General features: G+C 30.9%; 1 protein-coding gene across 3 annotated transcripts in view; it reads left to right on the top strand.

The window, feature by feature from the left end:
- The first annotated feature begins 3,697 nt into the window (after positions 1 to 3,697).
- Positions 3,698 to 12,976, top strand: part of LOC126745832 (gem-associated protein 5-like) — a 36,107-nt gene continuing 26,828 nt past the window's right edge. The window contains exons 1-6 of one of the 3 annotated variants that reach the window (XM_050453852.1): positions 3,698 to 3,822; positions 7,280 to 7,491; positions 9,896 to 10,025; positions 10,088 to 10,325; positions 10,434 to 10,992; positions 11,046 to 11,264. In XM_050453852.1, the coding sequence (XP_050309809.1) occupies positions 7,319 to 7,491; positions 9,896 to 10,025; positions 10,088 to 10,325; positions 10,434 to 10,992; positions 11,046 to 11,264 (1,319 nt within the window). In that variant the 5' untranslated portion in view covers positions 3,698 to 3,822; positions 7,280 to 7,318. Of the gene's footprint in view, positions 3,823 to 6,961; positions 7,129 to 7,279; positions 7,492 to 9,895; positions 10,026 to 10,087; positions 10,326 to 10,433; positions 10,993 to 11,045; positions 11,265 to 12,976 lie in introns of those variants that run through there. The other 2 variants (XM_050453851.1, XM_050453853.1) reach the window with 2 other exon arrangements.

Raw genomic sequence — 12,976 nt, forward strand, 5'->3', positions numbered from 1 at the left:
CAGACTCTTAATAAGACTCCTAAAATGCAATAAGGAAATTCCCAAAACTTAAATTCCAGTAGAGTTTACCAGCCTCAAGGTCCTTTCGACAGGCGAGTGCATAGCATAGTTGGTACGATGATAAGGCAAAGAAAACAATCGATTTGCCCTCAGATTACGGTAAGAAATATTAAATGAAATCCTATTAAGTAGTTCGGGACAAATCACAAGGCCATTCAAAAGTTTATAAATAAACACCAAATCATTCTCAGTGCGTCTCTTAAGTAAACTCCGCATATTCAGCAAGTTCATTGCTTCATCATAACAATGGTCATTAAGAACTGGAATGTGAAGTTTATAAAGGCAGAATCGTAGAAATTTATTCTGAACCCTCTCCAGTGCCATACAATTATTCATGTACAGAGGAGACCAAATTATTGATCCATACTCCAACAAAGAGACAACAAGTGATATGTACAACCTTTTGCAAGTTTCAACCGACAGATCCTTACAATTGCGCAGGACAAAACCAAGGACCTTAGATGCTTTAGTTATAATAGTATTTACATGGGTATTAAAATTCAATTGTTCATCAAAAAAGATGATTTTTCATCAAATTTTATCCTGATTCTGGTAGAATTCGTGTCTGGAGAGAGGAAGGAAATGAAAGTCGTTTGCGTCATGCCCGGGAAGTAGTAAGGCAACGTGGTAGATCCCTAATGTTTTGGGGTGGCATTAGACTTGACGGAAAAACGAACCTCATTTTTGTGGAAAATACAATGACTGCAATAAGTTATAGGGATAATATACTACTGCCTGTAATTGTTCCATATTTACGCTAAATGGGCCCAAATTCGTTGTTGCAACAAGATAATGCCCCACCACATCGAGCACGGCTTGTATACGAATCGCTATTGAGGAAAATCAAATCAATCTTCTACCCTGGCCCTCTACCTCACCGGACCTTAATCCAATTGAGCATATTTGGGATTGGTTAAAAAGGCAACTTCTTCAACGATTTGATTTTTTTCAAAGCGCTCTGGAGCTTCGTCTTGCTGTAAGACATGTTTGGGAGGAGTTGCTCCAAGAATTAATTAATAATTTAATTTTAAGTATGCCTAGGCGATGCTAAAGTGTTATTAATAATGGAGGTGGACCATCTGGCTACTAGTTTAATTTGTATTTGGTAAATTTTTATTTTTATAATTTTTTTTAATAAACGGTAATAAATGGAATTTTGTTCTTTATTTTTATTTGGGCCCTAAATTATGAGTAAATTATAATCTACAAAAAAAAGTTAATAATTATATTGTTATTTTATTCGAATAATGTAAAAAAATTGCAATAATTAACTTTTTTCCAATCTTCTCAAAAATATTACAATGTGTATTAATATGTGTTCCCACTTCCCTAGACCATTTTGATATGTGTATATTAGTTTTTGGCCGGAAAAGCACTTGCATTCGGAAATTTTAAATTAATACGGATGTTGACAAGGTATTAAAAACGGAATAATTTCCGATAGAGTGGTAGTAAAATGTTAGTGAGTTCGAGAAGGTGTCCCAAAGCTGCAAAGATTTTCTCTCACAAATTGATGCTTTCGATATTAAAATTAAAGCAGCTATGGCAGATGGCCAAGAAAGTGAGGCAATTAAAGCAGAACAAGAGCTGCACCAGAGGAAAGCTGAAGCTGCTAGACAAGGCATGAGAAACGATGCTGAAGCTGCAAAATCGGACAATGACCTTACCGTAATTTTATTTGACTTAATGAAAACATTGGCAACGCCGATCATTTCAACAGGAGTTGCGTACTACAAAAGGCAACTTTGGACGTTTTGTTTTTGGGATTCATGATCTTCAAACTCGCGTAGTACACATGTATATGTGGGACGAGAGTGTTGCATCCCGGAGTCCTCAGGAAATTGGTTCCTGTATTGCACACTACATTAAGAACTTTGTTACCACAAGAAAGCTAATAATGTACAGCGATCAGTGCGGTGGTCAAAATAGGAATTTTAAAATGGCTGCCTTTTGTACATACATTGTATTATCCAGCGATTACACAGTTAACAACATTGACCATAAATTTTTAGTTTCTGGTCACTCCTACCTTCCAAATTATCAGGACAAAAAAACTATTAAAATATTTTTGTTCCCAATGATTGGATGCAAGTGGTTATAAAAGCCAGGAAAAGAAATCCGTTCAAAGTAGTAGTTATGACATCCAGCGACTTTTTTTCAACAAAAGAACTAGAAAAGGCATTAACGAATCGTAAAAAAACGGAAGCTGAGGAAAAAGTACAATGGTTGCGAATACAGTGGCTTCGGTATGATAAATAAAAACCTGAAATTATCCAATTTAAATATTCCAATAACGAAAATGTTTTATTTAACGAAGTTAATGTAAAAAAACAATTTTACGTTGCTATCTATTAGTGTGGTTTTATAAATTTTATTAATTTTATATAATACTACTACCTGTAGGCTCTATATGTTGCGTAAAACAGTATTTCTAAAGTGTCTAATATAATAATTATTCTTATATGTTACCTAAATAAAATACTAAAGAAATTTTGGGAAATATTAACTGGATCTATATTTTTGCTATGCTATATTTTAACTATGCGGCCCTTTTGTATTGGGAAAATTGCCTGATGTAACTCTAAAACTAAAATATAATTAGACTCTTGGAAATTTGTACACCTATTCTCTATTTAAATTTAAGAGATACCACTGCAAGCATTTTTTCAAAAAAGTACAGGGGAGTGAGAAAAACAAAGTGTTGTGCCTTTAAAAAAATTAATGCAGGAATTAAAAGTTTCAAACTTTTCCCCTTTTATAATAAGGCCAAATATATCATGTTTAATACACCATTATAATTAAATCTGACCAACAAATTGTTTGTGAATTCACTTCTACAGCTTTCTTCTTATCGAAATTTATGTTTTTTTGTGCTAATCTAATGGAGAATATATAAAAAAGTTATACAAATTATTTTACTGTGATTGAATCAAAATTCTCTTTATTTTTTTGCTTTATTTCATTAATGATTTGCCAAATTTTTTTTGGTTTCCTATAAAATCGTTCCCTTTTAGCTTTACTATTTTAAACTGATTTCCAAGGTTCTTACTAATGTTCTACTGTTCTAAGATGAATAAACCAACGTTCTACTGTTCCAAGTTTTTTTTATTTATTTGTAGTATATACAGATTTTTTTGTAAATGGAAAATTGAAATAGTCATTTGTAAAAAAACAACCAAGTTAAGTCTTTTTTCTATTTTGATATTTAAGTAATTTTTCACTGCAGTTAAGCTTAGCATTTCTTTTATAAATTTATTTATGGATATAAGAGGCATTTTTCTAAATTTAGTTATGTTTGGGGCATTACTTCCATTAAGTAAACTCTGTATTGTTGTGACTGAAATGTGACTGAATGAATTCATAATGAATTACTTATTTTGTTGGGTATTACGCCACTTATAGTAAAAATCAATTTAGAAAATACTATCTCATACGCTTAAATACTGAAAAGAAGAAGAAAATAGACTTATTCACGTATTTAAAAGTTATATATATATATAAACTTAAATTTTTCTAGTTTCTTTCTCAGCCAAGTGCTGCAAAATATCGATCAGGTGTTTAACATTACAGTTACACTTCTTGAAAGATTTTATGTGAATGTCGATTGTCATAATTGTCCTACGTTTGGCGCTATTATTTCATATTTCATTCCAGATTCCAGGTGTATTCCAGTGTTTATGTTTATAAATTTGTTTACTTCTTTGTCATTAATTTGATACTAATTTGACTGCATCAAAGTTCTCCCACATATATAGCACAAAGGTAAGGCTTTATCTTGAGATTTGCAAAAACCTATATAAATTATTCTAATTATAATCAGGTTTATGTTATTGGATATGATCCTAAGTTATGATATCCAATGCACTAAAACACCTTTTCATTTTATTGGCCAAGGACCAAAATTGCATAACAAAATCTGTTATTTAGAATTCAAACTCCTACCTACATATTTAAATGACATAGTAAATGAACTAAGAAACTTAAAAAACAAAGGGTACTTACATTGATTAATAAAAAAAATGTTGAAAGTTTTCCCAGAAAAGCCAAACAACAGTACCTACTGCATGTCTTTAAGAAAACGGTGACTGTCAACTTTGGAGACATTGAAGAATCATGGACCTTATTCCTTTTCCAAGATATTCAAGAAAGCACTTTGTTGCACTAATCAGATAGAGTGAATATCAACATGGGTTTCTTAATACAAAGATCAATAATTGACTTGATATAATCATCTTTGGTTTCAAAGAGGGAGTACCAACAAAATTTAGATCTTTTGCAAATCCACTGTAGAAGCTATTCTGTTAAAACGACTATTTAGTAAATAAGTTGTTCTGCAAAAGGGAATATGGAAAAGCACCTGATTTTATGTTGTATAAGAGGATGCATAGGTATAAAAGAAAAAAGGTGCAGACATTCTAGACTTCTAACAATACTATTTAGAACTTTACAAAGCAAATATCAAAGAAATATGTCTAGGTATATAAATAGTGGGCTAGACTCACTTACTGTATATCTGTATGATGATGGTTCACATAATACTGTGCTATTAAATCCAGTTATTAGGGAAAGTGTGGATACTATGGACTCTGATGAGTTCTTATTATATGGTTTTTGGCAGTAATCAAAATTGTGATAGGTTTTTAGACAATCATTTTAGCCTTCAAATTTGCTTAGTACTTTTTTTTTAATTTTACTCTAAAGAAATGCATAAGAAGTGCTTTAATAATATAAAGTAGTAAAGGAAAGTTATTTAAACAAAGAATATTTATTGTAATAAATATTTCTTTGCTTCATGACTTAAAAATATGAAAATGTGTATAGCAGTAGTTTTCCACACATTATTATGTGCCAAAAATATATATTTAGTAGTTACCTGATTTTGACTATTGATTTTATATTCTTTTCTCATATTTTATATGAGCTTATCCAATGCACAAATTAAGGATCATTGTAGTTGATTTCCCCTTTATTTATTCCAGATGAAAGTAAAAAGACAGTCAGCAAGAACAAAAAGTCTTAAGAGGCGTTTGGCCAGAAAGAAGGTTCAGCAAGAGATCAAAGCTGCCATAGAAAAGGAAAGTCAGAATGTCATAAAAACTGATAAAAAAGCAATGAAAACTAAGGTCAAGGCAGTTCAAACAAGTAATAAAAAAGAAAATAAATCTAAGGACAATGAAGTAGACACAAACAGGAACTAAGTATAAAGTGCCAGTACATATAAACCAGCAGAATAAATTATTCATCTAACATGACAACTTTACAACTCAAACATTACAGATATAATGAACTGGAAATACCCTGCAAAGCCTCAAAGTTTAAAAGGATACTGACTTAAGATGCAAAGCAACATGTGATATTGGCAGATTAACTTTACACTTATAACTAACTTATAGCTCTGTAGTTACCAGTGAAGTGATTGATTTATTAGTGGATGCTCAATTAAAATTAAATTTCTCCAAATTAATATTACTATTGGTAAAAATATGTAAAAGTAAATCCAGTTGTTACTGAAATTGTGGTACATCAGAGAGTGTTTTCAATTCGCACCCTCTTCTGCTTGTACTATTCATTGATGACCTTAATGCTTTTCTATGTTTATTTGTGCATGATATTTTGTATTTGTAGGAAAGGCTTCAATCAAGTAAAGGAGACTATGAACTCTTGAGTTGGTCTATTATTTAAGTGGTTATGTGTAAATAGGCTTAAACTTTTTTTTTGTAAATTCAACTATAAAAAAATGCATAAGAAGTGCTCTGTTAGAATTCCATTTAAATCAGTAAAGAAAACTTTAAGGTTTAGTGTAGTTGATTTATTTTTTGTTTATTCCAGATGAGAGTAAAAAAGCAGTCAGCAAGAACACTAAGGCATAAGAGACTTTTAAAAATAAAGAAGGCTCAGGATGAGATCAAGATGAAACAAGGGGTGAATCAGAGTGTCATAAAAAATCATGAAAAAGAAAAGAAAACTAAGGTCAAGGCAGTTCAAACAAGTAATCAAAAAGAAAAGAAATCTAAGGACAAAGAAGTAAAAACAAACAGGAACTAAGTATAAACTGAAAGTACATACAAACAAACAGAAAAAGTTCCTTGAGGATTATTCGCCTAATATAACAACTATAACTCAGACTTAAGATTAAGATAATGAACAAGCCTCAAAGTTTAATCAGCTGCCCCAAGATGCAAAGTGATCAATTCATCAGTGCTGGTTCAGTCAAAATCTCAAAAAGTGATTATAAAATAATTTAATATATTAGGTACTGTGTTAAATTTCATAGTCAAGACATAACTTTTGGTTTTGTTCATCAATTTGTGGCAAAATCTGTCTATATGTATAATAACAGTGTTGTAGAGTGGTTTTTTAGACCAGTTTACTGACTGTCTGAAAGATCGTTTACATATGTGGTCTTAATTCCTGTTATTAGTGAAATCATGATTCAACAGGCAGTGTTTTTCATTTGGACCCTCTGTTTGTGTTATACCTCAATGACTGTAATATAGTTTTAAAAATGTTTTTTTCAATAATGAATTAAAGTTAATTTATGTATAGGGGACATATGGTCCCCTAGAAGCAAAAGTTGATTTCAATAAAATTGCACTTAATGGTTTAATGTTTGTAGCACGTTTTCGTGGGGTATGTGTTCAAATTCCTTTGATCCCAGATAAATGAAGACTTCAATTCATTTTTGGTTTGTGTTCAAATTTTTTGTTATTTCTGAAGATGCTTTCAATATGTGTATTTTGATTAATTATTTGAAAATCCCGCCCAAAATATCAGAATCTTCCGTAGGGCGCAGTCTAGTGATAAAAGGTAGAAGACAATTAGTTTATTTCACACCGATAGATGGTAATGAGAAGGAAGAGTTTATTCAACTTATACTTTAGTATCTATGAATTAGACAGACGACAGACTCCCACCTCAATTTTTTTTTGTTTTGTTTTACCGGCTATTTTATTCCTGAGATTCAATTTATTATGATCAATACTCCTTTAACTCTCAACGTATATTTAAACTACTTTTATTAATATTAAACATACAGCTAGCAGAATATTCTAAGGTTATTGCCACTTTGTAAGTATTCCTTTAAGAATAGGTACTCTATTGTGCTAAGTGCACTGTACATTTTTAACCTTCAAAATCCTTTAAGTGCATTTTGCTCTAAACATTACACACATTCTTTTTATTTAAAAAAAAAAACTAACACGTGTATCTTAAATTTTAGCACCTGGTTTTTCCTTCCAGTCTTCAAGACGAGTCAGCGATGAACAAGTTACTTATTCCTTCATCTCCCAATTGGTTCCTGTCCGATATTCTTGCCTGTGCCCCAGATAATACGGTAATATGCGGCTCTAGACAGGATTTGGTTATTATAAAACCAACTGAAGACAACATCCCAGATGATATTTGTTGTATCGGTAAAGCACATTCTACCAAGTAAGTTTGATCTATGAATAGTATTAATATGCTATTCTACACTGAATTATTAAAATTAAGATAATAATGAGACAGACTTTCTGAACATATACTTACCATAGTACACTTTTTATGTATAATTACAGTGGCCATATCAAATAGTCTTGAACATATGAGTAATGGCAAATACCCAGCGAATAGCCCTTTCTTATATTGTATTAGAATTTCATTATTGTATTGGAATCAAATTAAGATTGCATTATAGATGTTTTAAATTTGATTTGATTTTATGGTAAGTAATAGTTGAACTATTTAAATTATATTTATGTAAGACTAATAATAGAGAGATGCTCAACCTACCAGTAAAGTAGATTGAATCTAGGCTTAATTTATTTATTTGAGAGACAAATAGATAAACCATTACAGTATACACTATTTAAAAATATAACTATTGTATGTAACATGTTAAAAAAATTACAAATAAAGGCATTTTAGCAAGTAAAAAAGAAATTTTATCAGTTATGAAAATTCCTAATCTATATGATGATGCTTATTGGACCTAAAAATACATGTTGATTTGGTTGTTTTATACAAATTAGTTAATGGTTAAACATTCTGCCTTGAAACAATATCTTTCAATATTCCCTTCAGAAATTTTAGGCCAAATAGATTGTTCTTTTTACCATTTTATGGTACAAATTATGCAGCCCACTCTCCTGTCGAAGAACACTTAAAATTATTAATTTAAATCAGATTGAAATCTTCGTCATATCTTTATCCAACTTTAAGACATCATTTAATTGTTTTTGTTAAGTTGTAGGTACAAGTGGTGTTACATCAAATATATAAATATTCAGGATATTATGGGTGATTTTAAATTTGCAGGTAGTGATTATTTCTTGTTGAGTACATTGTTAGCTATAGAATTTTGTTATACCTATTTTTCTTTTATTTTTTTTTGAGGTGTTACAATAAGGGTTAGGCTAAAGTATATTCTTTAGATTACTAATTATTTTTGTAATGGAGTTATCCCATAAATAAATAATTAAATACCAAAGCACTCACAATCAACTAAAAAGAAACTCTACAATTGTAAAGATGCCTCTGCACTAGGCTCCTCCTGTTTTCGAGAGTTGATTGATAATAACTATAATTAAATTTTGCTTGTAAGATATACTTTTAAAACATTTAATTTGCACTCTTTCATTTATTCTATTTTTGTAAGTGGAGTAAACAGGATAGCAAGAAAAATATGATTTAGCATTGTTTATATACCTAGATTGTCTATTAATAAATCCCAGCATTTATAAGCATTTTGGAACCAACTAATTGACATTTTTATCAAATCACAATTTATCATCAAAGATTATCCTATCACTTCCTGCACTCTCTTTACAATTGAATTATTGATCACAATTAATTTTGTTTCTATTTCTTGTAGAAGAGATACAATAGGATTAAGCTACATTTATTAGGAGTCTATTCAGTTTACAATAATTTTTAAGGCATGTCAAATGTTCTTTTATTAGTAGGCAATCATTCATTCAGTCTAAAGATTTTCAGATTTTCTGCATAAAGAGCAAATCTACAATAATAGTAATATTAATAATCATTACAATACATTCCAGTTTCAAACTAAAATAAATCATAAATATAATTGTCTGGATTAAAAGAATAAGTATGTACAAAAGCACTATTCACAAAAAAAAACTGGCACAATATTAAATACAACTTATGACCTGATAAAACTCAATAAGAAATAATAATGACACTTGCGAGGTGTTTTAGGATAGTTCCTAAGAGACCTTTATTATAAAATAAGACTGATAGGTATAAACCTGGAAATTGAGCAGATATTTGAATTTCCTTCTCTAGGTGTATCTAGGGAGTATGTTAATTGGACATCTTGTAATTCTTTTAACGTTAGGCTAAGAGACATTAAAGGTTAGATCTATTATTAATCAACTTTTTGAGTACTGAAATACCATACTAAAACACACTACTTTTTTGATGAGAAAGTACTCTTCTACATGTGAATACAAAAATGCATAAAATATCCATCTAACAAGTATGAAAGAGATCTTTTGGTTACCACACTGTCAATTTTGTTTCTCACAATTTTATCTTTAATTTATATGTGCATGTGTGTGTTCCTCCTAACTGTATAATTCTTTGTAACTAATGAGATATTTGCAAAAAAAAATATAACTATGAATATGGGCATCATTCCTCAAATAGTAGATCACTAAGTTTACTAATGGTCATAATCTGTAATGCTCCTCTTTTTAGTATAGAATTAGATTTACAGGCATAATGTGATTGCTTCCACTGTTGTACTTGCCCTCATATACACTTATTTATTTATATTGTTGAATTGGATGCTTTTCATTCATGTTGGTGTTGAAGTTTATTTGTTTTATTGCAGAATTATATCCGTGGGTATAAATAGAAATTGGGGACAACCTCATAAATATGCAGTATCTCTTTCTGAAAACGCCATTATAAAGCTCTGGGATATAGAAACTTTGGAAAAAAAGTCCTCCCATAATAGACATGTAAGAATAAAAACTTGAAATTTATACTTGAACAATTAAATAACCTATATCTCAATTTTCAGTTTTTTACAGACACAAAATCCAAAGTGATTGGAGCTTGCTTCGCGGGTGACGATAGGATAATAAGTGCCGAAGATACCGGTACAATTATCGTTTGGAATTTCATTAAACATGAAACGAATGTTATTAAATCACTTTTCTCCAAAATTACATTGACGTGTTTGTCTGTGTGTCCCTTTGCCACTTGGTTAGTTGCCTTCGGCTTAAAGAGTGGTTTGGTTATAGTGACTGATCTAAGAAGTAAGTTTTTGAAGTACTATTATAAGTTGCTTTATACAATAAAAACAGGGTAATCAAAATTAGCACACAACATGCTTAAAATATTAGTCTTTACTTGTCTATTTCTAGAAACTGGTAAGATACTTTACACATTAAGAGGTCATGCTAAAGAAGTAATATCTCTGGCATGGTGCCCTGCCCCTGTGAATGTCTTTCCACTTAAACCAAACAATAAAGTTGTCGAGAAGCAGCAGGCACATTTAGAGCTGAAGGAGGAATCCTCAAGTGTGAACCACTCACAAATGGATATTAAAAGTCCAGAAAATTCGGATGAAAATGAATTATTTTTCAGCCCTAAGGCGTTTCCAAACGAGAATAGAAGAAAACAAAAATCCCCTAAAAAAGAGCCGCTTGCAGAGGTTGAACCTTTGCCAATTGATGGATTTCAAAAAGCGAAATCTGGTGACGTAGTGTCTCCCAAACATTTAGCAAAAAGAAACGAATTCAAACTAGATAATCTTCTGATGAAAACCCCTGACAATGACAAATCAACAATTAAAAAAGTCGAATGTCAAATAATAGAGCATCCTATTTCGGGAGCTAGTAATTTAGATAATTCAGCTTCAGGTGATGAAAGCAAGCCTTTCTCATCTGCTAGTAGCTGTGGAAATTCAACTTGTTCTAAAAAGTAAGCATTACATATTCTACTATTCAAACTAAAAAATTACATAAACATTTCAGATCAGAAGCGTTCTTCACTCCAGGAGAATCTGAAGGTGCTGGCAACCTGTCAGATACCAACGAAGTTTTTCATGATGCAACTAATGCGATAGTTAAGGATGTTGACAAGGGTGATTCCGAGGAGCATGTAGAGAATTGGAGGGTTAAGGAAGCATATGTTGAACCTGAAGAAGAAGAACCAAGGAAAGAATTTTTGTTGGCATCGTCTGCTAGAGAACCGTAAGCATAATGCATATTCTTATTTACATTGGTTTTTTTGATTACTTCTTATATCAGGTTACTTTTAGAAACACTTAATTTATTTTATCAATAAACATTTGTTTTAGTTTTTTACAAATTTTCTTAGAATTTCTTGTAATACTTTCAGATACTGAATTATATGCTTCTATACTGTTATACAGTGGAATTTTTTGTTCTTACTAAGACATTTCTTAATATGAAAAATTCATCCATTATCCCAAAGATGCTGGTCATACACTTTTATAAAAGGTAAAAAACACGAAATCTGCTGCGAAAACTACACGAAATCTACATTTCGTAAACAAGCAACAACAAATAATATTATACAATATAATTCAACATCACCGTCCTCACATAAATTTGCTGCTTTCCATTCTTTATTTTACAGACTTTTTAACATCCCACTTTCTCGTGAAGCTTTTAAAAAAGAATTCCTTACCATTAAACAACTAGCAGTCAGTAACTTTTTCCCTCTTAAACCTATATATAAAATGTATTTTCAGTATGTGAAGAAGTATAAATTATCATTTAATTTTATCAGGCAACAAACAAACTATATCAAAACTTTTAGGTCGTTTACTTATTTTGGACCAATTTCGTCACAACTATCCCGCGTTTTTTCTCCCTTTGGCATAACCCCAGCTTTTAAAACCAATAATACATTAAAAAGACATCTAATTAAAACTAAAGATAAACTACCCCCTCCAGGAGCTTTCCTCTCCAGGAGTTTATGAGATTAGGTGTAAAGAGTGCCCTGCAGTGTACGTCGGCCAGTCTGGTAGGAAGATTTCTACTAGGATTAGTAAACACAAGGCCCAATATAATAAATTTAAAAATACCGAAATCACAGTGACCAGATCAACTTTTGCCAATCACCTCCTCGACTTCAAACATAATTTTCCTGACAGCCAAAAGATAAAAATACTGCATCAATGCAACAAAACTAAAAAACTAGACTTGTTGGAGACAATGGAGATTAGTAAAGCTTTTAAAAGCCCAGATCTGTCCTGTGTTAATGAAAGGTTTGATTTTGATGGCCATCTAGTTTTTAATAACCTTAAGTAGTTCTAGACTCTTAAATGATGGTTAGATTTCTAAAATGTATAAAGTGATTTGATTGTTTAGTTGAGTTCTTTGTACATAGATAGTGCCACTTTATTGTAAGCTATGTTTACTTATATGTCAGGTGTTTTTTGTATGTTATGGTAAGTTTTTGTTGAATTCTCCTTTTTTCGGATTACATAATTTTTTATTATTGTTTAGGTCTGATGATGCTCTAGTCGAGCGAAACATGTAACCTTCGTAATTTTATTAAATGTATTTGTGATGCTGTAGATTTCGTGTTTTTTACCTTTTATAAAAAAAAATTTTCTTAACATGTTTTTATTTGTCAAAAGAATATTTATGACAGCCTATAATTTGTAGTACGTTCGACTTTTGGTTCAATATTTAGCAGTGGCGACGCCAGGGTTTTCTGTTAGGTGGGGCCAGACAGGGCCAGGAAAACTTAGGTGGGCACTTACTTTTACATTTTGCTGTGGTACTTACCTACGTTTAATTTAACTTACGTTGAAATAGCGTTGTATGGTAATATTTAAAATAATTATAAGCAGAAAGAAAGGTTATAAACACAAACTTTATTTACAATTAAAAGATACAAAAAACGTGAAATGTCCAAACTTATAACGTAT

The sequence above is a fragment of the Anthonomus grandis genome, chromosome 16 (genome assembly GCF_022605725.1).
Source record: "Anthonomus grandis grandis chromosome 16, icAntGran1.3, whole genome shotgun sequence".
In the NCBI taxonomy this organism is placed as follows: Eukaryota; Metazoa; Arthropoda; class Insecta; order Coleoptera; family Curculionidae; genus Anthonomus; species Anthonomus grandis.